The 26,030-nt window shown below is 47.0% G+C and overlaps 2 protein-coding genes across 2 annotated transcripts in view; one reads left to right on the top strand and one right to left on the bottom strand.

Annotated features, from left to right (window-relative positions):
• The first annotated feature begins 2,827 nt into the window (after positions 1–2,827).
• Positions 2,828–13,130, top strand: SELENOO (selenoprotein O). The gene is made up of 9 exons (XM_026053819.1): positions 2,828–3,351; positions 4,553–4,756; positions 5,386–5,566; positions 7,697–7,827; positions 8,224–8,504; positions 8,852–9,002; positions 10,828–11,013; positions 11,303–11,459; positions 12,167–13,130. The coding sequence occupies exons 1-9, from the start codon at positions 2,828–2,830 to the stop codon at positions 12,350–12,352; spliced, it is 2,001 nt and encodes a 666-aa protein (XP_025909604.1). The 3' UTR covers positions 12,353–13,130.
• Positions 13,131–15,704: 2,574 nt separating this feature from the next.
• The window catches only part of TUBGCP6 (tubulin gamma complex associated protein 6), a 21,287-nt gene continuing 10,961 nt past the window's right edge, over positions 15,705–26,030 (bottom strand). Inside the window, exons 13-25 of the mRNA XM_026053814.1 lie at positions 25,652–25,767; positions 25,027–25,165; positions 24,819–24,935; positions 23,293–24,580; positions 22,774–22,835; positions 22,327–22,516; positions 21,884–22,052; positions 20,295–20,436; positions 19,681–19,875; positions 19,270–19,402; positions 18,806–19,019; positions 17,509–17,708; positions 15,705–16,103 (exon numbers count right to left, since the gene is read on the bottom strand). Coding sequence (XP_025909599.1) covers positions 16,012–16,103; positions 17,509–17,708; positions 18,806–19,019; positions 19,270–19,402; positions 19,681–19,875; positions 20,295–20,436; positions 21,884–22,052; positions 22,327–22,516; positions 22,774–22,835; positions 23,293–24,580; positions 24,819–24,935; positions 25,027–25,165; positions 25,652–25,767 — 3,057 coding nt within the window. The 3' untranslated portion in view covers positions 15,705–16,011. The remainder of the gene's footprint in view (positions 16,104–17,508; positions 17,709–18,805; positions 19,020–19,269; positions 19,403–19,680; positions 19,876–20,294; positions 20,437–21,883; positions 22,053–22,326; positions 22,517–22,773; positions 22,836–23,292; positions 24,581–24,818; positions 24,936–25,026; positions 25,166–25,651; positions 25,768–26,030) is intronic.

Genomic DNA, 26,030 nt, shown 5'->3' with positions numbered 1-26,030 from the left:
CACAATATCCCTGGGCAGCCTGTTCCAGGGCTCTGGCGCCCTCACAGGGAAGAAGCTCTTCTTTCAATTCAGGCAGATTTTCCTGTGCTTTAGTTTCTGGCTGGTGCCTCTTGTCCTCTCATTGGGCACCACTGAAAACAGTCTGTCCCTCCTCTTGACACCCTCTCTTAAGGTACTAACACACATTGATAAGATCCCTCTCATCCTTCTCTTCTCCAGGCTAAACAGGCCCGGCTCGCTAAGTCTTTCCTCATACGAGAGATGCTCTAGTCCCTTAATCATCTTTGTTTCCCTCCGCTGGACCCTCTCTAGAAGCTCCACATCCCTCTTGTCCTGGGGAGCCCAGAGCTGCCCCCAATACTCCAGGTGCGGCCTCCCCAGAGCTGAGGAGAGGGGCAGGATCACCTCCCTCCCCCTGCTGCCAACATTCCTCCTGATTCCTGTTAGGAAACCAGGCATTCAGGACCTTCCGACTTCATCAAGGCTTTGCATTAAATTCTGTTGATATCTTTCCCCAAGGAAATACAATTATTAACAGCAGCCTCTTTGATTTCCCAGCATTGAGTCCCCTTTACCCATAAAATCTCTCCTTTTTTTTTCCAGTTAGAACTGAGTTTCCCCATCAAAGAACTATAATTACTCCTAAATTTTCTCTTATTAAACCTTTCTTGCTCCTCCCAAGCCTCTTTATGACCCCGCTGTGCTTCTGTACCGTACCGGCACTGGAAGATGGGCTCTCTGGTTGGAATCACCTCGTATTCTTCATCCAACAGCCCCGCTCCTGCTCTGCCTTCAGTACTTCATTGACTTGGTGAGTCCTGTGATATCCTCATTTCTTGAGGTAGCAACACAAAATCATTTTCCTTTGGACAGATCTACCTTGAACTGAGACAGAAAACTCTTCCCTAAAACATTCGGCCATCCTTTAACCAGAATTATCTGCCCTTCCAATTTATTTTCCCCGATGCACAAATGGGTTTCTGCTTCTTCTCTCTTCATTTTTCCTCCTCCCACTCCCCAAATCCAGACCAATTTACCAGGGAGTGGAGGACCCTGGTAATCTAGCAGAGTTATTTCTGATCCCGTATCAACTATGAAAGTATTTGCAGCTTCCCCCCCACCCCCCCACCCCGACGGGCCCCGGCGCCTCCACGGAGCCCCTTCCCCTGTGATCCCAGGTCAGTGTGGTAGAGGTTAATCCCACTGATGCCAGGGGTAGGGACTCCTAATCTTTAAGGTCCCTTAAGGACGGGTAGAGTTTTCTCTTTGGAACAGGGGGAGCAACCGATGGCGTCATCTGCTCCAGTTTCTCCCACACTTCCTCTTGCTTCATCCCCTTTTCCTGGAGGATTTTCTTCATTTTGGCAAGTAACACTCCCGTGGGCTGGCTATCTAGCTCTTCTTCATTCACCCCCTGATTTATTAAAAATCTCCAAATTGTTCCTCGGGGAATGTACTTCCTCGGTTTGCCCCTCGCAGCTCCCTTCTTTGCCTTTCCTTCTCCACCTGCCCCCATAAGCGTCCCCACATTCTCCAGGGTGGCCATGCATTCGCCAAGGGGCCGGCCGATCAAGGTAGAGCCCAGGCTGATGAAAAAGCCCTTGTGTAGCTCTGGAGCACGGCACGCCAGGACCCCTATGTCCCCCTGCTCCGTGTTCACCCCGTAAATGTCAAAGTCGGGGGTCACGGGTTTCTCCCTCTGCTTTAGCACGCGCAGCAGCACATTCCCACACACGTAGGCAGCCGCCTCCTGCACGTCTGCCCAGGGCGCCCCCTCCATGTTGTCCTTGAGGGGCTCATACTCGCCCAGGTTCCGGATCACCAGCCGGAGGATCTCGCCGCCAGTCGTCTCGCTGGCCGGCAGGGCTCTGATGACGGCGCCCACCTTCGGCCAGGGCAGCCCTATGGCCGTCACCACACGCTTCGCCTCCTCAGTCGTGAACACCATGCACTGCTCCAGAGTCCAGACCCTGTTCACCCACACAGGCCAGCCCTCCTTCTGCTTCTTCCAGACCTTCTCCTTCCTGCGCGTATCCCCCACGGCCGAGCTTTTCAGAGCTGCCTCTCCCTCGGCCGCCTTCACTTTCCTAGGAACCACGGCGGCCGCCCCCTGTGCTGGCGAGTTCTCCTTGTCCTCCAGACTCCAGCTATCCCCGTCCCAGGTCTCCGGGTCCCAATCTGTCTTGCTCAAGGCCGCCACTTTCCTGTGGTCCAGGCCCTTGCCCAGGGCCAGCAGGGTGCCCAGGCACTGCACTTTCTTCCGCAGCCGCGCGTTGTCGGCGCTCTCTGCCCTCAGCTTTTCCTTGAGCTCGCGCAGCTGCTCGGCCTGCTCGTTAAACAGCGCGTTGTCGCAGCGCAACGCCAGGATCTCGCCGTTAGCCACCTGCAAGCTGCTCTGCAGGCCCTTCATGCCCTGCTCCTTCTCCTCCAGAGCAGCCTGCAGGGCGCTCGCCAGATCGAAGAGCAGCCACTGCAGGGCCGAGCACTTCTTCTCACCCTTGGGGTGGTACATGGAGATGTAATTTACCCAGAGCCGCTCGGCCGCTTTCAGCGTGGGCTCCTGCCCGATCACCTTGCAGTCCCACGGGTCGCCGCCGTGCTCCAGCATGGCCTGCACGAGCAGCCCTCTCTCCTCCTGGCTCAGCGGGCTCTCGGCCTCCTCCTTCTCCTTCGCCTTGGCCCCCCTGCTCAGCCAAGACATCGCGGACTCGCTCCGCTCCGCGCTCCCCGGCGGGAGGTGTCCGCGACGAGGCGCCGCTCGCAGACGCTCCGGAGCCGCGTCCCGCCGGCGCCGCCCTCGGCCCGCCCCGTGGCAGCGGGGGGGCGAATGGCCGCGGCGCTACGCGCCGGGCGCCGCTTCTTGCCGGGCTCGCTGCGCTCCGCCATGCAGCCGGCGGCGGCTCCTGCGGCCCGAGCCGCGGCGGGGGACAGCGGCTGGCTGGGCTCGCTGCGCTTCGACAACCTGGCGCTGCGCTCGCTGCCCGTGGACCCGAGCGAGGAGCCGGCGCCGCGGCCCGTGCCCGGCGCCTGCTTCTGCCGCGCGCGGCCCAGCCCGCTGCTCAACCCGCGCCTCGTGGCCTGGTCGCCGCCGGCCCTGGCGCTGCTGGGGCTGGAGGCGGCGGCGCCCGGCGAGCGGCCGGCGCGCGAGGCCGAGGCCGCGCTCTACTTCAGCGGCAACCGGCTGCTGCCGGGCTCCGAGCCCGCCGCGCACTGCTACTGCGGCCACCAGTTCGGCAGCTTCGCGGGCCAGCTGGGCGACGGCGCCGCCATGTACCTGGGCGAGGTGCTGGGCCCAGACGGCGAGCGCTGGGAGCTGCAGCTCAAGGGCGCCGGCCTCACGCCCTTCTCCCGGTAAGGAGCGCGGCCCCGAGGGCCCTGCGGCCGTTAACGCCCCGCGCGGCCGTTAACTGCCCCGCGCGGCCGTTACCGCGCCGGGGACCCTGACCCGCCCCGCGCGGCCGTTAACTGTCCCGCGCGGCCCTTACTGCCCCGGGGATCCTGAACTGCCCCCGCGCGGCCGTTAACTGCCCCGGGGACCCTAACCTGCCCCGCGCGGCCGTTAAATGCCCCGCGCGGCCGTTACCGCCCCGGGGACCCTGACCCGCCCCAGCGCGGCCGTTAACTGCCCCGGGGACCCTGACCCGCCCCGGCGCGGCCGTTAACTGCCCCGGGGACCCTGACCCGCCCCGCGCGGCCGTTAAATGCCCCGCGCGGCTGTTAACTGCCCCGCGCGGCCGTTACCGCCCCGGGGACCCTGACCCGCCCCCGCGGCCCAGAGGTCTCTGAACCGCCCTCATTGCCTGTTAACTGTCACGAGCAGCCGTTGCTTCCCGAGGAACCTGTATTAAATAAACTAGCTGAATATCTTTACCAGACAGTTATGTCCGTAGTTAATGTTTCATTTCTAGCTTGCTTATCTGGGAAGATCCAAAGACTTCTTTTTTTTTTTTTTTTTTTTTTTCAAAAGACATAATAGCAGCCATTTTATTAATAAAGAAAACCTGAATTTAGAAAGTTTTGGTGGTGGTGTTTGCAGCTTTACTTTTGCAGGAAAACCTGCTTATGGACAGCTGTAGTATTACTTTAAATTCTGCAATGTATTGAGTAAGTATTGAAAAAACACTCATTTTTAAAACGAAGTAAAAATTTTTATCCAAGTTACTTTAGTAGTGTCCTCTGCCCTGTTTAAAAGTTTGTGTTTTAAGGAACCTACTGGTTCCTTTAAGGAACCTACTGGGTTCTTTATGTGAAATGAGGGATATCACTAACTGGACTTCAGTTAGTACTGGACTGAAGTCCAGTAGGGATATCACTAACTGGACTTCAGTTGTCATTGCACTAGTGTCCTGTCCATCTAATCTGAACTCTGAAAGCTGGATCTTCCAACTTCTGTTGTTCTCAGGTTAACCACCAACTTGTTTTACGATGGTGGACATCATGTCTCATTTCCATTTTGCTATTAATATTTTTTCCTTCTCCACCACTGTTTTGGAAATGGGAACTCCTTCCTTTGCACCCTAAAAGTCAAGTCTATCAATGGTCTCTGTTACAGACAAGCTGATGGTCGGAAAGTGCTGCGGTCAAGTATCCGAGAATTCCTGTGCAGTGAGGCGATGTTTCACCTGGGAATACCGACAACGAGAGCTGGAACATGCGTGACGTCTGACTCGAAAGTTGTTCGTGACATATTTTATGATGGAAATCCAAAAAACGAAAGGTGTACAGTTGTCTTGAGAATAGCTTCGACTTTTTTAAGGTAGAAAGGCTACTTAATCTTTTTTCATGTGAAAACCAAGCACTACAGCTTTTGAAACATGTGTCTGCCTGCTTATACATACACCCACATATATATATGTGTGTGTGTGTGTCTATGTATGTGTTTATTTCCATAACAGTGTCACCTGTATGTTTTGTGTTCTGGAATCTTAGAAATTCTTTATTAAACCATAGAAATCAGTTCTTTCTTTCCAAAGGATGAGGTGAGCCCTGTTTTTGCCTACAGGGAAATAAACACTGAGTGTCGTGGCATATACAAAGTACATGTTCTATAGATGTAGATGTATAGATATTGCTGTATAGATATAGATATATAGATGTTTTAGATGTTATTAGAGTTTTTTTTTATGCTTCTGCATGTAACTGCAAAAGTTTTTAAAGGCAGAAATGTTGGTTACTTAGTTGTAGCTTTATCATTAGTTTTAAAGCTGCTCTAAAGATACAGTAGTATAGAAGTCCAGATACTTTCTTGAGTATTACACTCAAGAGACCCTTACATTGTTGCAATAATGCTTAATGTTTTTACTGTATATTTAAAAAAAAAACTGTAAAATTAAAAAAGCTAATAGCATCAAATAACATTAAAACATGTTTATTATTTTGAAACAGGTTTGGATCTTTTGAAATTTTTAAGCCGACAGATGAGTATACAGGGCGCAAAGGTCCTAGTGTTGACCGGAATGATATTCGAATACAAATGCTCGATTATGTGATCGGCACTTTCTACCCGGAAATCCAGGAAGCTTATTCTGACAACAGCATTCAGAGAAATGCTGCCTTCTTTAAAGAGGTAGGTAAGATAAATTTCTTTCATAAATTTGTAGCTGTAGACTTGAAGAACCTCATCTGTGAGCACAGGTGACTAGAGTCAATTAATATCTGGAGTCTTTTGATTATTTGAATTATTCTCTTCACACAAAGCACTCTATGGAAATGCTCCTTGATGAAACTGAAGAAAGCAGTTCTTGCTTCTTTAATAGTAAGTTGTTTTTCCAGCCCTTGGACAGCTTCCCACGGCTGTTCCCTCAGTTTGCTCACAGTATTTCAGAGTGTGAGGGAAATTCTGGCCCTGACTGTTAGATAATGAGTTACCTTATCGTCTGTAAGGCAAAACATTGAGAATGTTTAGTCAATTCTTGTCTCTTACTTTCCAAGTGAAAGTTAACCTAAGATTTGAGATTGACTGACTGCCTTTAAACATTGCAGTTCTGAGGAAGTAACAAAACTTCCCAACCAATGTTGGGAATGTAAGATGAGAAGAGACAAATATGCCCTAGGAATCGGGTAGTGTTAGGTGATTCCATAATGACTCAGAGGTAAGGCTAGATGAAAACAAGATCAAAAATGGTACTTTAAGAAATCAGTTACCATATAAACTCAGAACTTAACTATTTCTAGAGAATCATAATTCATGTAAACTGAACTTTTAAACATAATGCTTGTAAATATTAAATTGCTCTATTTACCTCTGAAGTAAAATATACCTGAATTATTTGGTATCCCAACTTTCTCTTGAACATCCTTTCCCATCTTGCAGTTAGATAATGCGTTGCTATTCTTGATACTGAATTTCCCTAAATATTCCTTTGTCTGAGTGAGCAAGAAAATAAGTAGCAAAAAGGAAATAAATTGCTTTTTGAAAGTGAAAATTTAACCCCAAATATGTGCGGTTGCTTTGGTTCTTTAGCAGACAGCTGTTGCAGGGCTCACCTGTGGTGCTGAAGGTCCAATTTCACTGAGCAGACTTGTGCTCGCAGTGATGATGATCATACATTGTCACCTGCTGTGGGCCTGTGCTGCCCTGTAGCTGGTGGCATGGTTCCTAGGACGTAGACTATGGCAGAGCAACGATGGGACTCAAAGGGCTCTGCAGCAGTGGGTGACAAAGATGATTTAACCTCAGCTCCTCTCTTGTCCCACTCCAGTCCTTGCAAAAGTCTTGCTGCTTTTGCCTTCCTTTCCTATCCCTGTTGCTTCCAACCTATCCCTGCCCTTCCCTGTGCCCCCTGCTCACTGTCTCCTCTCCCTTGCTGTGCTTTTCCAGTCCAGGGCTTTCCTGGCTTCCTGTCATAGCCAGCTTTGTATATCTCATGTTTGCTCTCCTCTGTAGCTGTCTCAATTTTTTCTAGCACTTCTGTTTTTTGCTGATCGCAGGCAAATGCTGGCAGCTCTACTCTCACATGCTTTTATCTTTCTGTACTGCAGAAGAAATGGGCCAGAGAGTAGGGACTTGACAGCACTGTCTACTAGATAAACACACTTATCTCTTCAAGTATTTTGTAGTTGTTTCTTACATTTAAAAAAGCACGGTTTTTGTTTGTATAGAGGACATTTTATCCTGCACATGGCTATAATATTTTCAGCAGAAGAAAAATGCAGTTAAAAAGAATAAAAGCTGGTGTGAGATGCAAAGCTGTCTCTAATTAGCTGTGCAGCCTTGAGATCACACACCTGTGCTTTCAGTCTGCTGGGCACACATGTTTTCCCTTCATTTTTTTTCCCTGTTTTTGCACCTTGGATAGCACAGAGTGTGCCTCTTAATGGTTTACTGCTTGCTAATTGTCAGTCCTGTTCACACACAGCTACTTGGATGCCTCCTGGCATTTGCCTTTCACCCTGGAAAGCAGCATGTAGGAAACCAGCTTAAAGTAGCTAGCGCAAGACTCCTATGAGAAGTAAGGCTTTTAAGTTAAATGTAGACATGAAGAGGGAGCAAAATGGGAGCTACAGGAGCTGGGCAGTTAATAAAAGGAAGAGAGAGGGAGACAGCTTTTAGGCTGCTATTTTTAAGGCACGTGGCACACAAGCCGGAATCTGCTTCTACCAGAATTGTAGAAAGATCAGTTCAAAATAGCAGATTGTTGGAAATATAAGAATGTTTGTAAGTTTTGTTTTAAAAATGAGGAAAATTCTCTCCTAGATAACCAAACGGACTGCAAGACTGGTTGCAGAGTGGCAGTGCGTTGGCTTTTGCCACGGAGTGCTGAACACAGACAACATGAGCATAGTTGGACTTACAATTGACTATGGCCCCTTTGGATTTATGGACAGGTCAGTGTGGCAAAGCTGAAATATGCGTGTGTATTTGCTGTGTACACCAATCTTGACACTGTTCAGTATTGCTTGAATATTTTTAATTCTCTAATGGATTTAGGAACTCTATTTATGGTAGATTAAGGTAGTCCTGATTGCCCTCTATTCTTCTGTTCAGCCTTTCCATGTACCTCTGTATTGCAGGTCTCTGCTGTTAGGCTTTGTTTCTAGCATGGGGGGTTTCTCTGCATTTAAGAGGGCAGGAAAATACTTGATTAGGCAGCTTTGGGAGGAGTCCAATAAGAAGTTATTGGCTCTTTTTGGCTCTTTTTAGCTCTTCTGGTCTCCTGAAGAGCCTTGCTTAGATTCTTCTAGCTATGTGGGCGCCAGTACTAACTATTTCTTTATTTGTAGATATGACCCTGAACACATTTGCAATGGCTCTGATAATACAGGACGCTATGCTTACAACAAGCAGCCAGAAATTTGCAAGTGGAATCTAGGAAAGCTCGCGGAAGCTTTAGTTCCAGAGCTGCCTCTGGAAATCAGTGAGCTCATCTTGGAAGAGGAGTATGATGCAGAATTTGAGAAACACTATTTGCAGAAGATGAGGAAGAAGCTAGGATTGATTCAGCTGGAATTAGAAGATGATAAGAAGCTGGTGTCTGAACTTCTTGAAACTATGCATCTCACAGGTGGGTGAGGAATACAGCAAATCATAGCTTGGTAAATATGACAGTATCCCACCAAAATGTAGTTTTTATCATGACTTTATGAGAAAGGAGCCTTGACTGACTACATCGTCATCTGAAAGAAGAGCGAAAGACTGAAAGATACTGAAGTGCTTGTGAACTGCGGGGCAGTTGGTGCCTTGATGCAGGGCCCTCCCTCTGTCACATCTACACTCTTGCCGAGCAAGAGGCAGGCAGAAATTTGCTGCATTTGTCTGTCGGTCTAGACTGGCCGCTATTGGGAAGGAATTTGTGGGATTTATTTTCCTACTGGCTAGTTAGTTCCATTACTCATGGATTTTACTTTTCAGGTGGAGACTTCACAAATATTTTCTTCTTGCTGAGTTCATTCTCAGTAGATTCTGATACTTCCAGACTAGAAGATTTCTTAGAGAAGCTAGTGGGTCAGTGTGCTTCCTTGGAGGAACTCAAAGTTGCTTTCAAACCCCAAATGGATCCAAGGTAATCATGTAATAGATCTCTCTGCTTTTGGACAGTGTTCTTAGTTTTATCATATCGTATTATAATGAACTTAGTAATAGTTAACTGATTTTAAATCTGGGAAATATCATTGTTAAATAAATGCATCTTAATGCACAGCAGTGCAAACTTGTTTGTGTGTTTTGTGGCTGAAGGATTCTCAGAAATCACCTCTAGGCTGGGTATGGTTTGAATTGCTTTAGTTTGCATTTTTTTTTTCCTTTTTTTCCCCACTTTGCTGACCAAACCAATGGAAGTGCCAAATAGTGAAGTGCTGCAGTAATATTTTATAGGGAGATAGATTTAAACAAAGTCTTGCATGCATTCTGCCAGTGCACATTTAGCTAATAACTGCTTCCAGCCACCAATATTCTGAGCTGAATTCAATTCAAACATACACTCCGTACTCAGATACTGCTTGGTGCCATCCAGCTCTCTTGATGGGCCCAATTGTCCAGCCCAGCTGCTGCAAGAGTGGAAAAGTAGCAAATCTGCTTCTGCAGCTAGTTTGTAGAGGGCCTGGAGATAGGTGCTGGGTGTTTGATTTTTTTTTTATTTTTTTTTTTTTTAAAGCAGTGAAAAGCAAACAGTGAATATGATGACTGTTTCTTTTTTCTTTCTAACCCTTTTGCAGATGCGGAAAAAAAATCACAGCTTGGGTTATCCTGAGTAGGGCTTTTTACTTCTCTATGTTTAGGAAATGTTCTGTGAATGTACTGAACCTGCTGAACTCTGTGCTTAGTGCTGCTGTTTGCAGGTATCACACTTTCCTGTTTGGCCAGAGCACATAACTGAGAAGATGGACTTGTTCTGGCTGCTCTTGTGTGGAATTTGTTTATACAAGTTTGATATTGCACATAAGTGGCTTCTTATAGTCATTTATTATTCTGGAGATAAATGATGCCCTGAGTAGAAAGGGGAAGAAATTAAGGTTATGGATATTTACTTTTTTTAGTGATGTTGGTTTTCAAGGTTGGGAATAATGTCTCTTCTCTCCTTTATGCCTTCATCTGCAGAAAGAAACATAAAGATGCAGAGAATATTCTAATACTCTGTAACTTACAGTATTTGTTTTATTGTGTTTTTATGTTTTGCTATAATGCAGTTATTAAGCCTTCTTTTTTCCTCATATAATGTGATGTTCAGAATATGATGAAGCTGCCGCACAGTGCCTTTGACTCAGCCTTGTGTGAAAGGGTAAACATGCAATAAAAGAGCTTGGCTTTTGCCTGGAATTTACTACCACAGAACAAGTTTCTGTTCTGTAATTTAGATTGAAGTTGCTTAAGTTAAAAATAGCCTTAAGTGTCTTTTCCTTATGTCATTTTGAGTTTTTAGTATCAGTAAGATGAATTTTAGAGTTTTAATTTTAAAGTTTTTCACAGCATTACTGCCCAATTTATGAAAAGGTATGAAACCAAGAAATAAGTGCTACATTGTTTTGGTACCTAAGTAAGTTCAAATTCTACATAATCAATGCTGTATAAAAGTGCTGGGGATGTTTTTTCAAGGTATCTGGGTGGTTTTGAGAATTATGCATCTAAAGCAAATTAGTAGCTCAGAATGTGAAAGGATGCCTCTCAGAAATGCAAACTGAACATACTGCAGAAGGAAAGGAAACAGTAAGATGACAACAATTAATTAAAAATTTGTTTTGTAAATTATAAAGTACTGGTATTTAACCTCTTTACTGAAATCATAGGTTATTGTGAATATATTGTTTACTTTAGGATCATAAAATACAGGCATGAGCAGACTGCTTGAATTTAATATATCTAATGAGGCTATTTTTCCTCTTTTTTTCCAGACAGCTGTCAATGATGCTGATGCTGGCTCAGTCCAACCCTCAGCTTTTTGCATTAATTGGAACAAAAGCTAATATCAATAAAGAATTAGAGCGTATTGAGCAGTTCTCCAAGCTGCAGCAGCTCACAGCAGCTGATATAGTCAGTAGGAATCAAAGACATTGGAAAGAATGGCTGGAGAAATACAGGTGAGGCCGTATATCAGCATTCCTAGTAGAATACTTGTTCTGCCTCTTATTCAAGAACAAGGAATTGTCATATTGAAAGGACCCTCTCTCTTGAGAAGTATATGAGTGTAAGAATGGAAACCAAAGTCTTTGGCTGGTACTAATCTACTGAACGATAAGTATCTGTCTTGCTGTTTAATACTGTATTGAGATCCTTAGTTTGAGCTCTTAATATCCCCAGAAAATGGGTCACTTTTTACATGTGATTCTTGAAGCAAACAAAATGACGTGTTTATTTGCTTATTTTCAGAGTCCGTTTACAGAAAGAAGTAGAAAACGCTGGCAGTGCCGATGTCTGGAATACAGATCGTGTGAAAGTTATGAATTCAAATAATCCAAAATACATCTTGAGAAACTATATCGCTCAGAATGCAATAGAAGCAGCTGAAAACGGGGATTTCTCAGAGGTAGGAGGCTGCTGCCTGCATCCTTGCAGGTTTGTGTGGCTCTCTAGCGGCATTTCTGGAAACTTGTCCTTGTGCAAAACCAGCTTGAAACACGGGTGAGATTCAGTGTGGCCTGCTGGGCAGGAAGGCAGCTGGGGCTCTGCTGCTCTGAAGGTCTGTGGTGTTGCTGAGGTAGCTGTGGGTGCAGTGACTGCAGAGCAGAGGAGGAAGCTGAAAACCTGAACTTGAGCAGCTTCTGAGGGCTGATCTTTGCAGGACAGGACATCCAGCCATATTGTCTCCTCTCTTACACCTTCACTCCTGGTATTTTACCCAACAGACTGAGATTAATTTTGTCTGCATCTTCATGAGAAATGGTGACTTGTAATGGTGATGGCTTTAACTGTAGAGTTCACTGCTGCCTGCAGAATGCAGACAAATTAATGTATTTTGAGCAAAGCAACATGAGAATTTGTATTTAAGACTTATAATTGAAGTTGGAAGTTATTTGAACATAAGTGCCATTATAAAATAACTGTTTGAATTTATATTTTTCAGCTTGTTTGCTGAAAAGAGCTTTCAGCTCTTTTCTTTCGTGTTTGGCCCTTTCTACCTCTGGAGTTCGTGTATTAATTAGAATAAACTCTATCATTATTTGGTTTAAGGTTTTCTATGTCGTTTGCCTTTTCTTTCTAGATTCTCATAACCACGCTGTGTTTTCTCTCTAGGTAAGAAATGTATTGAAACTTCTAGAGAATCCCTTCCAAGGAATAGAAAGTGCCAGGGAGGCAGAGGAAGAAGCAGAGGAGGGCACAACTGCTGGGGCCTGTGCTCAGGAGGCCACAAGCAGAGCGTCCTACTGCAGCAAACCTCCCCTGTGGGCCGCAGAGCTCTGCGTTACGTGATCTTCCTAACTGCCTTGTCCTGTCCTTCGCTGTAAGCTGAAGACTGTCATCCTTCTGCAGCAGTGAAGCATTGAGCAAGGCAACCGTGAAAGTGCTGTGAAGCTGGAGAGAACAGCCCTGCGTTGGGGTGTTTGTGCAACAGCTGGTGCAGTGGTGGATCATGAGCTTAACCAGACCAGTGACAGGCCATGCCCACCATTGATCTAAATGCTTAGACACTGACAGACTTGCCGGGTTCATTTTGCACCTAGAGGAGAAAGCAATATTTTATGCTGAAGCACAAAGAACTTGAACTATCCCGAGGAGTTGTTCTTACATGAAGACAAAAAGAGCAAGTCAGGAATCTGATCTGTTTTTGTCTGATGTCCTAACAGTACTTTCCAGTTTTATTTGCTGCTTTTCTTTCTGTGCAGGGACTTCTCATTCTCTTTTAATGGAGGAATAGGCTCAATGTTGCTTATTTGAAGCTATGTTTCATGTAATTACGTCGTTCATTTCTTGTGAACCTTCAGAATGACATTTGATTGTTATTTTTAGAGAATTGGTGCAGGCTGGGGCTTGCAGGGGGAGCAGTCAAATCTTGTTCTTTGTGATACACAAAGAGAGCAGAATTAAGGGAGAGTATTTATTTATACTTGGAAATCCTGGTGGAAAAGTTTATTCAGGTTCAGTATGTATGCATACAATATACACATGTATAAATACTTAAGTAAGAGTCACCTCTCTTAAGTAAGACTTAAGTAAGAGGCCATGGCTGCAGTTCATGAGCTGGTTGATTCCGTCAACCCCCATTAACTACCCAGGGCTTGAGGCTGGGTTTCTTGGCTGATTTTCCTGTGTATTCTTATATACAGGATTGGTTTCATGCAAAGATTTCCCTTTCCAAAGAGGCTGCTGCCTTACCCTGTGAGCTAAAGCGTCCTCTCAATTCCTCTTCCTCCCCACCTTCAGATGAAGCTTTGGGGTTAACTCAGGTTGAATTGTTCTAAGTCTTCCTCAAAATATGGACTGTGGGGAGAAAAAAAAACAGAGCAATCAAGGTCCTCTGTGTGTGTCTGCATGAATAATCCATCTGTAATAAACATCCGTGCCCAACATGGTGCTTCCTGGGCCATTTCAGCGCCTTTACAGGAAAGGAGACTGTGAAGGAGTGAACCCCTGTCCGAGGCAAAGGGAAGAACGGAAAAGGAAATACCCCAAAGTGAGCAGAGGTGGGTGATACTGCTGCTTTTTGGGGGGCTCTACCCATTTTTGAAGGGTTTTCAGACTGCTGAAACAGCCCACGCAAGGCCATGGTGCCTCTAACCATGAGGGCACTGAAACCAAATCGTTTAGGGGCAGCTTAAACAAAGTCAGTGCTGGGTGCAAAGGACATAAAGCGAGGGACAAGGAAGGGAAATAAGTGGGCAAGGGGCAAGAGAATTCAGACGTGCTTCTAGCTGAACCATTAGAGCTGTGGTCCCCTGCGCTGTGTCTGAGCTGCAAAGATGAATAAAAACCACACAGTTGTGTTGCTGAGCGTGGAGGAGCGGGGACTGGCCGTTCCCGGGGGCTGCCGGAAGGGTGCAGCGCTCTGCGCGGCCGCTGTTACTGGACTCTCTGCTCACAGCACGACCTGACAAGCAGTGCTTTATGTGATAGCCGGGAGGTGAAGTCTGATATGGAGTACCTCCTTTTTTGGCTCTGGAGTAGATCTCTGTTAAAATGATATAAAGAGTAGTAGTAAAGCATGGGGTTTGCCAAGGTAGATGATGGCAAATTAAATGCCAAATTATTTTGCATATGGATATTGGAATTATTCTGCATCGAGAAAGCGTTTAAAAGTCTGCAGAGAGTTTCCCAATCTGAGCTGGAGAATAACACTCCAACAGGAGCTTGTTTTGGCATTGGTGTCACAGAGATGTAGTTGTCAGGTCTTAAAAAAAAAAAAAATAATAATTCCCCCCCCCTTTGGTCAGTGCTGCTGGTGCCGTATCCAGGGCAGTGCTTTGGATGCTCCAGCACTTGTGTGCGGGAAGGATGGCACTGATCGGGAGCGGCAGCCCCACGGGGCTCTCGGTGCATGTGCCTGGAGCCTCTCCAGGTCACTGCAAGCCCTTCAGGACTGCTGGGCTGCGTTTAGCTTGACTCAAGAAATGGGGCCTTTGGTTCCAATTGTCACAGGGAAAGGACTAAGACTTGGAACTTAGGGCATTCCAAATGCTTGACTCATAAATCACCTCCTGATTTTACAACTTGTATTTGTAGCAGATACAACAAAAAACATCACTGGTTACTGATCAAACAGCCTGCTCAGAACTCAGGGGCTGTACATGAAGTGAGCAGGTGGCTCTGGGCCCTCGCAGCCTCCATGGAGAAAAAAACCCCTCAAGTTCAGTGTCCGTGTCCCTGCCTTTTGTTTCCTGGGTGTTTCACTGTGTTTGCTGTGCCGTTCAGCAGCCTTGGTTAGGTCTGTGTGAATGCTGGGCCGCCCGCTCGCAGCGCGGGGCTCCGGCTGCTTGCAGCACTTTGAGAAGCCAGTGGCCAGGTTATTGTGCAGGTGGCATTTCCAAGAGCTACATGATACAGAGAAGAGCAGGCTAGCAAAACTATCCAGGTGAAGTGGAGGGCTGAGCTTGTCCTCAAGCTGCACACGATGAACTAACCTCCCACTTGCTTCTGTGGCCTTTACTGACTACATGAATAAGAAGAGGGCCTAAGGGGGGGATTTTTCTGCAAGCCCTGGGCTTTGTTTATAGGTAAGGAATCACTTTGGACCTGCTACAGAGCCCTGGGAGGGAGGAAGCTCTTCAAGCCCAAACCCAATCCCTGCAGTACAGCAGGTGAGTTAACAGAGCGCTTGAAGCCGGGCGCTTCCTGCTGCCCTCAGGCGCAGCTGCAGCTGAGGGGTTTGTGCTGTCCCTGGGTGCAGCTGCAGGGCTTGTGCTGTCCCCAGGCCCAGCTATCCTTGGAGCTGGGCACTTCGTGCTGTCCCCAGGAGCAGCTGCTGTTGGAGCTGGGTGGTTTCTGCCGGCCCTGGGTGCAGCTGTGACTCCTCTGGGGTGACCCCCGGTGGGAGGCTGCGGCGTGGCAGGCGTGTGGCCTGCAGGGCAGGCGGCCGAGGGGAAAGAAACACTTGGCCCTTAGCAGCTGCACGGACAGCTCTCCTCCTGGGCTGGTTTTATCACATTCGTTCACTGTGATTACCAGCCTTAAACTTCACTAGCACACATCGACTGCGAGTCACTGGCAATCTGAAAATAAATACCTAGCGACACAGCCGACCCCTTGTAGCTCATACTCCCCTCCCCAAAGCTTTCAACAGCAGCATTGAATTCATGTCACATAATAAATTCTATTTCACATGTGCGTATGTACAGGGAGGAAGTTCACAGCACTGCAAATAAGACATTTACACATTCACACATGTACAGTTTTACACTCGCTGGCCCTGGCGACCAGGCCCCTGCCTTGGTGCAGCGACGCCATCAGTTCTCAGCGGAGCCTGCAGGGCCCGGGCCTTCCAGGGGCATCACTCTGCACGTGAGGCGGCTCAAGCTGCTGGAAGCAGAGGGTTTCCCCCCAAAAAAGGCCTCTGCGTGATGGCTGCAGAAGCGCCTATGGATCCTATACGGCGAGGCCGAGCTGCTCCCCGCTGTCCCACGCTCAGCCGCGTGCTGAACGGCAGCTCAGTTATCCTTGTAGTAGTTGTTAAAGTTGATCCGCAGCAGGAAGTCCTCCAAGTGTGGCTGGTAGCCTCTGTTTACGAGTTTTGTTACCACTAGAAGAAAAGGAAAATAAACAAGTTTAAGGTTTATAGACCCAAGCCAGTCATTCCTTGACAGAATCTCTCTATTTTAACTATTATTTTTTAAACCCTACTGCAAAAGTGTGAAAACGGCAGAAGGAAAAGCATTTCCTGTTGTGTATGGGAAGCAGCTGGGTGGCTCTTGCTGACGATACAAAGCACTGCAAAGGGACTGCCAGGTGCCAGCGCTCCTGCGGGAGCCGCGCTGGGATGCGGCTGGCACCTCTGCAGCTTTCCTGAGGGAAACCCGCCGGGACAGAGGCAGTCCAGGGCAATTCCCAGGTGCCCCGCGAGCGGCCTGTGCGCAGGCCCCATGCACGAGGTGCAGGGCGGCAGGCGGGACCGACGCAGCGGGAAGGTGCCGGCGCTGGTGCCAGGGGCTCCAGTGTGGAAGGGGGCTCTGCCGGTGGCGGTGCCGAGGGCACGTGGACGAGCACACGGGGCCTGGTGGTGCTCAGGAGGAGGGAAAAGGACCAGGTGGCTTGGCAGGGTTCCTTACGGAGCGGTCTATTAAGCTCTGTCCATGAAGCACCCATAGATCTCGTAGTAGGAGCTCGGGCAGCCCGCCGAGGCGTTCTGGCTTCCTGCCGAATTGGGAAGCAGCCACTCTAACTCATCCTGAAATATCTGGGTCTGATCCTCGGACACCATTTTGGGGCACCCTTAAAGAATAAGAAGGCCAGCTCATTTCCTGAGGAATACAGGCTGACTGGAAGAATATCGCAGAAAATTCACCTATGGAAAACAGCTGCAGCTCCCTTCGGGGCTGGAATTTCTAAACAAAACCAAACAGGAACCACCTTCGCATTCAGGGCAAGTATAAATTAATTCATTTATTTATTACTAAGAGCCAAGCAGATCAACCACTTATTCATATTGCAGGCTGGCCTGGCAGCCAGAAGACATTTGCTCATGTTATAAGACACATGGGATTTGCCCAAGGACCTGTGCAGGTGCAGAGCACCTGCCTGCGGCACGGGCTCTCCCAGCAGAGCTTATGGAGTCTAGGAGACTCAGAGCCTTAGCCCAAAACGGGAGTCAGCATGTTCAACGCTACTAAGAACAGCAATATTCAAGTAATGCAGATAAATAAAAAATTGCTTACAAGCTGTATCTAACTCTCACTGCTGCCAGTAACGAGTCCCAAAAGCCAACTGCACAGAAAATGAAAATGTAAGCACATATCTAGCTAACTATCAGATATTTATTTGGAGTGTTTCTCACTTCAGACCCCTCCTGCAGCGGGAAGGCGCTGGCTACGCATACCTGGCTCCTGAAATGCCCGTGGAGGACACAGGGCAGGCGAGTGGGTCACCGCTGCCGCCCCTCGGGCCGCAGCTCGGGCCGCCTCTCACCTTTGCAGAGGAAAGTTTCTCACCTTTGAAGAGGAAGTGGGAGTAGTACTTGAAGGTGTTGTAGGACTGCTGCATGAGCGCGAAGTTGGGGTGCACGGCCGCCCGCGTGCCCGCGTCCAAGCTCCACGCCTGCGAGATGAGCTGGCTGCGGAACTTGAGGATGAGGCTGAAGATGCTGTGAATGATGTTCATCACCGGAGCCGCCTTCTCGGTCAGCAGGCCCCTAGCAGAGGAAAGAGCTTCAAAAAATAAGCGGAATCGCTGGCTGCTGGAAGAAGGGGAGAAACAGCCCTTCACACTGCAGCCAACCGCAACGGGGCTTTCACAGAAGGTGCCCAGTCTAACAGAGAAGTGCTAAAGAAACTGGTTCTAGGAGACCGCGTTTTCACTGCTGCATGCGGCTGCTAGAGTGATTTCTGCTTTGCAAAAGGGAGGAGATTTAGAAACGCATCGTGCTCTGAGTTTCTTCAAACTTAGATCTCCTTTCATGCCATCACTTTGTATCCAGACAGCAGCTTTAGATAAGTTATTTTCATTAAAATTGAAGAGAAAGGTACACAAGAGGACACACTTCTGTTTACCATTTCTGTTGTTACCTCTCTGCCTTCCTCTCCCTGTCTCACAGAATGGTTGAGGTTGGAAGGGATCTCTGGAGATCACCTAGTCCAACCCCGCTGGCTCCAGCAGGGACACCCTGAGCACAGGGCGGCATCCAGGCAGGTTGGGAAGACCTCCAGAGAAGGAGACTCCACAACCTCCCTGGGCAGCCTGTGCCAGGGCTCTGTCACCCTCACAGGAAAGCAGTTCCTCCTCACATGCAGATGGAACTGCCTGGGTTTCAACTTGTACCCATTGCCCCTTGTCCTGTCACCGGCCACCACTCAGAAGCGCTTGGCCCCTTCCTCCCTATTCACCCTTCAGGTATTTATACACAGTGATAAGATCCCTCTCAGCCTTCTCTTCTCCAGGCTAAACAGGCCCGGCTCGCTGAGTCTCTCTCATATGAGAGATGCTCCAGTCCCTTCCATCATCTTTGTTGCTCTCTGCTGGACCCTCTCTAGAAGCTCCACATTCCTCTTGTCCTGGGGAGCCCAGAACTGTCCCCAAGCCCAGACGTGCCCCCAAGTACCCTTTCAGCCTGTACTATTTAAGAACAAACCAAACAGCTTCAGCTGCTCTTCCCTTCTTCCCTCCCTTGCCACACAGAGCAGGAGGCAGGAGCCAGTTCTGCACGAAGAGGTGAGGCCCCAGGGCTGGGAGCCCAGCCTGACTTCACCGCAGCGCTGGCTCCCGCAGCTGCAGCAAACGCGTGGCAGCTACCTGAAGATGGCCTTGTTCAGGTACTCCGCGTGCGTCCTGTGGATTTCTTCCAGGTTGCCCACAGAAGACAGCTTGTTTCCAAACTCGCACCACGTCACGTGAAGGATCTGGTTAGCAATGTAACCCTGGATAACCTTCACAAAGTGCTGCATTTCGTGCTTATAAAGCTGGAGCTGCCGGAACTGAACTGAATTTGAGGCACGATTCACTAAAGCTGGAAATAAAGAGAGAAATCAGCACCCACAGGACAGTCTGCAATCAGAGTTTTTAAGGGAATGGAGGTTTCTATTACAAACACCTGTTTAAAATGCTGAAGAGTTGTCTTTAATCAAATTTGGCTTTTGCAGCTTCACATGACTGCTTTAAATGCCATTGTTATCAATTCTCTGGCTGGGGATGCTCAATGCTCAAAATGCTAAAAGCCTTTTCAACAGCGTGCTCCCCAGCTCACTTACAAACCTTACCAGTGCGTTTCAGGTGAAACCAAACGTCCTTGAGGGTCCACACCATGTGCTTCAGTTGGAGCAAGAAAGAGAAGATCTTGTTGTACTTATTCATGCAGCTCTCGGTAATGACAATGTTCAGAGGCCAGTCAACCTGCAAGAAATAACTGCACTGAACAGTCTACATCCTCCTGCTAAAGGTTAGCATTCTAGGACACTCCACATAAAAGCATTTTATGGACATATTACAAAAATGACTATGCCAGTGTATTTTAATAATTCCAAGATAAGTAAATCCTATAAATTTAACCACACAATTCTTGGACTCCATCTTAAAAGGTATTCCATTATTAAGAACACATTCTCTCTGCCACAGTACCTAAGAATCAGAGCGTAACTGCAGGACTCCTCCTTTTCTACACACTCTCTTACCTTGTATCTGAGCTCTAAGCAGCTCAGAGCATCGGGGGCATTGGGCTTGAACACCTCTGGAAGGTACTTGAGCGCAAAGGAAAGATTGGAAGCCAGCTTGGTGTCCCCGTGAAGGCTGTACTGCAAGGCCTTGTTGAGGATGGAGTTGAGGACCAGGGGGTTCAGCAGTTCCCCTGGGGTTTGTCCTGATCCGAGCTGCCCTCATGAAAGAAGGAAGGAACAAAAAAAGAAGCTAATTACACAGTATTAATCCAATGGTGTTGACTTCTGACTGCAGGTGAATAAGGTGGTAAGATGGGATGGTCAAGTGGTACCTATTCTTTCCTGCCACCATTCTTGCTCCCAGCCTGTGCAGCAGTTTCCAGGGTGGGCAGTGGGAAATACTGCCCTTCCTTAGGAATTCCTTGGGCACAGGCAGCCCTTCTGAGCAAAACATTCCTTTGCTCCGGTCTTTAGAGCCTTACCAGCGTTCCTCACTACAGGATTTACTGACGCGGCATAAAGCCAGGATGCCAGTTCACACCATTCCCCCAGCTCCATTCAAACGAAGGCAGAGGGATGGAGCCAAGGCAGCCAAGGAACCAGGCAGCGGGTTCGGAAGGCCCAGCAGGTACCTTCTCAAACAGGAGGTCACTGAGCGACTGGGCAAACTCCCCGTCTTCCATCAGCAGAAAGTGTCTGAGCGCCTCAAAGTGCTTCTCCACGTTCAGCTCCACAAAGTAGTAATCAACTATGGCTTTGTTCACAAGGGACACGCTGGGAATAAACACACAGAGACACACGTGATTCTTGCAAGCCATTCTTTCCTTCCTGTTAAAATTCAGCCGTGACTACGTCACCTGATTAGCTCTCCAGCCCCTGCTCTTATATCTGAGACTTCAGAAGTATCTGAGCTTGCACTAAATGTCACAGTCACTTTGCTGAACCTGGGACAAGATGTTTTTCAACAGCCTTCTCTCTGCCACCTCTAGGGGCAGGTTAGGTAGAACTTCTAAATCCCTGCTAAGAACAACCTAAAGGATAAAGCTTGGCCTAGATGATCTCTAGAGCTCCCTTCCAACCTTAACCACTCTCTGTCTCTGTGAAATACTATCAGTTCATCATGGTGAACATGTAACGATTTACTTTTTAATTAGTGAGCAGTTCCCAAGGCTGAAACAGTTTTTTAATCAAGAAAGCTCTTTCACTAGATACCACGAGCAGGTCTATACTATAGTTTGCAGCATAGTGCAGGTACCCAAACTAACTTTAAACCAACTTGCATACCAGGAATAGTCTGATTCTGCCAGCACACAACTCAGCCTCCTTTATCTGCTCTTTTGCTTTCTGAATATTGGCACCTGCACACAAGACAGCTCATTTAGCTGTTTAAAAATGAATCAGATCTTTCTGCAGTGCACTGTATTTGAATTACAGCATACTCAGCAAAAAGAAACCCCCAATCTACAAGAAAGAAGATTCTGAAGCAGAAAGCATTTCAACACATCTGGGAATAATGGTTTTCATGACAGGAGCTGAGCTTTTATGTAGTCTAGTATTTGTGTATTCTGATATTTAGGTATTCTAATTTACCATTACAAACACCAGGAAAATGGTCCAATGCATATATAGCTCCCCTATTGATTCTATTTATTCCAACAGAAAGAATAACTTTTATTTAACTCCAAAACTGCCTTAAAAAAACTAGATTTCCCACAGGATCACAAAATATGTCCCGACTGACATTTCTACACTCACTAGTTTTCACATCATCAAAAGATTTTCTCTCCTATCTCCTTCCTCGCACTCCCTCGCAGCCAACCTTCCATCTGCTATTTTACTTCTCATCACCAGACTTCCCAGATGAAACCAGATATAAACCAGCATAAATATAAATAACACATTTTCTTTTAAAAGAACAAGGAGGCTGATGGTGACAACCCCAAATTGCTGCAAAATCCACGAGTCTTAAGAGAAAAGGCTTGTCTCCGAGTCCTTACATTTCAAATAGACCTTCACATTTTTAATTCACGTATAAAAGTTTATGTTATTGCTCATAATGTAAATCTGAGCTTCTCAATTAGTAGGGGAGCATCCACTGCCCCACTTCTGGAAGCAGAGAGAAAACGTAAGGGAACAGATCAGTGCACCATTCTTGGCGCAGAAAAGAACTAACAGCAAGAAGCAAACTGCTAAATAATGAGCATTTCCAGGTAATACTCACTGGGACACAAGGGGAGCAGTAATGGAGCGTTTCATGAGCACGGGCAGAGAGAGCAGCTCACTCAGCTGAACAGCCGTCTCATCCGTCGCCGACTGTACCGTAGGATCCACGGGAAAAGTGTAGGAGCGGGGGATCACGTGGTGCAAGAGATGGGACACGGGCAGTTCTGCTGAATTTAGAAGTATTGAAACATTGTAAGTTATTGTGTTTAAGCCATTTGATAACCCATTTCTACAAGTATCTCCAAACCTCTCTGGAGTAAAAAATTATAATGTGTCAAAATGTATTTCATATCTTTATGCCTAGAAAGGGATTATTTGATTGCTACAGTTTTATAATATTGGTGATTCACTGATAATTTAGGGATTTCTTCCTGTGTTCAGTGTTGTTGCTCAGGTTCACCACATTTTCCCATTGATTCCTATTCCAAGAGTTCTACTCACACATCAAATCATAACTATCTTGGTATTTTTCAATACAGTATTGGTCCGATAAGGCTTTTAAATAAGCTTGTTCTTTCCTCCATGTATCCTCTCCCTCTTCTTCCTTCTTCCCCTTGGCAGCAGTAGCTTCAGAAACCAAAGCTGCTGGAGGCGCTGTGTCTTGTGGAATTGTTTTTTCAGGTTCTTCTATCTAAAATAAAAAGAAAAAAAAAGGACCACAGAGCCTTATGACAGCTCTTAGCTTCAATTATTCACTCTCAGTGTAACTGAGTAGCTGTTCCCATTGAAAATAATACAGCCTACTTGCCTGCATTTTTTCAGAAAAAAAACCCCAAGATGGAGTTAGAGCAATTCATAAATTAAGAGAGAAATCACTACCTTAGCTACCAGACTGCCTCATCTTTTGAAGCAAAGGGGAATCTTTACCACAACTATGGTGTTTCTTACCTGCAAGCTCTGTGAAGAATCTGGGGAAGAGTCCTTGTTGACTCCATCTGCAACCACAGTAACTGCAAGTAAATTACAGACAGTGAATACTTAGAACTGCAATATTTAGTTCATACTACAGATCTGCCCCAAGGGTCTCCAAAATTTCTCTACAGAATGCAGAGTGTCAGCAAAATAACCACCCCAATGATGCTGCTTCTCCACAGTCCATCGCAGACAATTTTGTGCTTGTCCTCTTCACCATATTAACACTGTTAACATTAGATTATTTAGAAGAGAATGTTCAGAAAGTGCTCTAACTCAAGGTCACATTAGGCTCTGCTTTGGCAAAGGCTCAAATCAATTTTTTTTTTTTAATGCTATGCTAGGGTAGGAAACGAGACTGAACTGAAATTCTTGTCTCTGTTTTCTATTAGTGTCTAAAAGCACACAGAAGGAATTAAGCACACATTTTGAACGTAAATATTAACAATTTCTTTCATGTGATCTTAAATGATGAGTGAATTAGTTTTATTCTACCTTCTTGCTTCCCTTCTGTTACGTCTTCCTTATTGTCACCTTCGGTGCCGGCGCCAGGAAGGACTGGAACGCTGTCAGGTGCCGGGGACTGGGGTAAGGCCTTTTTCCCAGCTTGTGATGCTTCCACTTTCTTTCTACTTCCCTCCGCAGGAGCTAATTCTTCACTGCAGAGAAGAGCCTGGACCGTGGAGCTGGATGAGGGACCAGAAAGGGCTCTACGGTGCGGAATGGGGTCGCTCTCCGCACACGGGGCCCACTGCCCTATTTCAATGCTCGACTGCGACGCGTGGCCAAAGGGGCTCCAGCGAGGTCTCAGGGGCTCCGTATCCGCCACGAGCTCTCCGATCCTGATGTGGGACTGGGACGCGTGCCCGTGGATATTCCAGCGGGGCCGCGCCGAGACGACCTCGGACACGTTCTCACCGATCTTGATGTTGGCATCGGACGCGTGGCCATGGACGTTCCAGCGAGGCCTCGCAGGCGCCGCGTTCGACACGTACTCGCCCACCTTGATGTTGCCTTCTGAGGCGTGTCCGTGAATATTCCCCCTGGGCCGCGGGGGCTCTACCTCCGAAGCATATTCCCCGATTTTAATATGGGCTTGGGAAACGTGCCCGTGCACGTTCCAGCGGGGCCGGTGGGGCGGGATGTCGCAAGCGCTGCTGCTGGTTCTCCCGTGGGAGCGTGCGCATTCCCCGGACTCGGGAGGCACGTATTCTCCCACCCTGAGGCTGGAGTCGGATGCATGGCCATGAATGTTCCACTGAGGCCTTTTGTAGTCTGCATCAAGCACGTTCTCTGCAGCTCTACCGTGTCCCTGCCAAGCGGCAGACGGTCTGAGGACGGTACTAAAATCATACTCGTGTGGCAGACACGATGCTGCATCACCCTCTGCTTCAAGTGGGCCTCTTGGGAGAGGCTGATGTCTACCCCCTTGAGAGGGCTCAGAAAGATCAGAGTTAATGTTCTGAAATGCTTCGTCCAGCAGAGAGCCTTCTACACTAACGGCAACAGGTTGTTCATCTTGTGGTTGCGATAAAAAGTCTTCTATATTCACCTCAGTTTCAGGCAAGGAACTAGCCCCGTGCAGAGGGCTGCCTGCCTGCTCTGCAGGCTGGGAGCAGAATCCAGACCCTGCTGCTTGAGGATGAAGATGCTCATCAGCCTCATGTGCTGCTGGCCGCGCCACAGGCAACGCTTGGTCTGTGGAAGCAAGGTGCTCTAGGCCAGGCTCAGGTTCTTTTCTGCCAAGTTTCTCACTAGAAGGCAGAAAACTCACAGATGACACCTAAAGGAGAGTAATTATGACACTGTATGGCCAGTCATATAATGAAGATACTCATTATGACATGAGTCCATAGCACAGGGTTTTAAACTTCCAGTTCTTCCAATGTCCTACAAATCCTGTGCTAGCTACTCACCGTGCTGCTGCAGTGAATCTTCTGTTTCCCAAACTGAAATGAGCCAATTCACTGCAGGGGAACTTGCAACAGCTACGGGGAGCTAGTACAAGAAAATAAACCCACCTGTGAATGTGCATCTTGCACAACCATGCTTGCATCCAAAGGCAGCGGGCACTGTTCGTATGGAATAATATCTAATTTTCTCCTATAGTTTCCATCTGGAAGTTTTTCAAGCATTTCCTAAATGTAAAAATGACAGAACCAAAAGCTTTTAATGAGCCAAATACTACATGTTCTAGATAACATTCCCTTAAATCCTTTTAGAGGTTACCTCAATTTGCTTTTGATCTTCCAACAGGAACTTGAGACGGGCTGTTTCCAATTTGTGCCGCTGGATTTTCCATAAAGCTCTTTGTTCCCTCCGGGCTGCATCATCAGAAAGTTTGCTATAATGGTCAATTAATTCTTGCCTAAATGAAGGTAAAAATAAAACCTCATTTTCATTTCACCTTCTGGAGAATGAGAGCATTTGATACCTCAGAAATGAGAAATCAGTTTTTAAACTAAAAGCCACAGAATAGAAACAAATGGACAAAACAAGACTGTCTTCTTTGTCAATATGTATTTCTGCAACTATGCTATTAGGTCACTCATCTTTCATAAGCATGCTCAGATTTAACACAAGAAACATGAATAATATAAAAAATTAATTATCAGTGCAATTTCTCTGCTTTTGTATGTCCTGCTTTGACATACATTTGACCATTTTAGCCGTGGTCTCCATTTTTAATTGTAAGCTTTATTTAAAGTTTTCCCTCAAACTCTCATCACAACAAAAATCAAATTACAGCGTTGCAGCAAATCAGCGGTTCCCAAATTTCTGAAGTACCGACCGTGCCCAAACCATAAGTTTGCTTACAGACTACCAGGAATCCTCACATGAGCCTTATATTTACCTTGCCTTTTTTTCCAGTTCCTCTTCTAAAGCTTTCAGTCTTTTTTCCCTCTCTCTGAGTTCTCGGGCATAGCTGAAATCATCATCAATCTCCTCTTGTTTTATTGCAAGGCGACGCTGTATAAATATTTGAATCTCTTAAAAGCCACTCTTAACACCAGCTGAGATGCACACAACTGCCATAAGTTCTTATCTGTACCTCAGAAGGGATCCATGTAACTTCAATACGGTAAATCAAAATATTCTTTCAATTATTTAGACAGAAAATGCATTTAGCCTTTAGAAGGGAAAGGAGGAGTAAGGGGAAAGGAGGAGTAAGGGGAAAGGAGGAGTAAGGGGAAAGGAGGAGTAAGGGGAAAGGAGGAGTAAGGGGAAAGGAG

Source organism: Nothoprocta perdicaria, unplaced genomic scaffold (assembly GCF_003342845.1).
Source record: "Nothoprocta perdicaria isolate Ctin4 unplaced genomic scaffold, notPer1 scaffold_119, whole genome shotgun sequence".
Lineage (NCBI taxonomy): Eukaryota > Metazoa > Chordata > Aves > Tinamiformes > Tinamidae > Nothoprocta > Nothoprocta perdicaria.
Note: the sequence above shows the minus strand (reverse complement) of the source record. Positions and strands in the feature narration are given on the sequence as shown.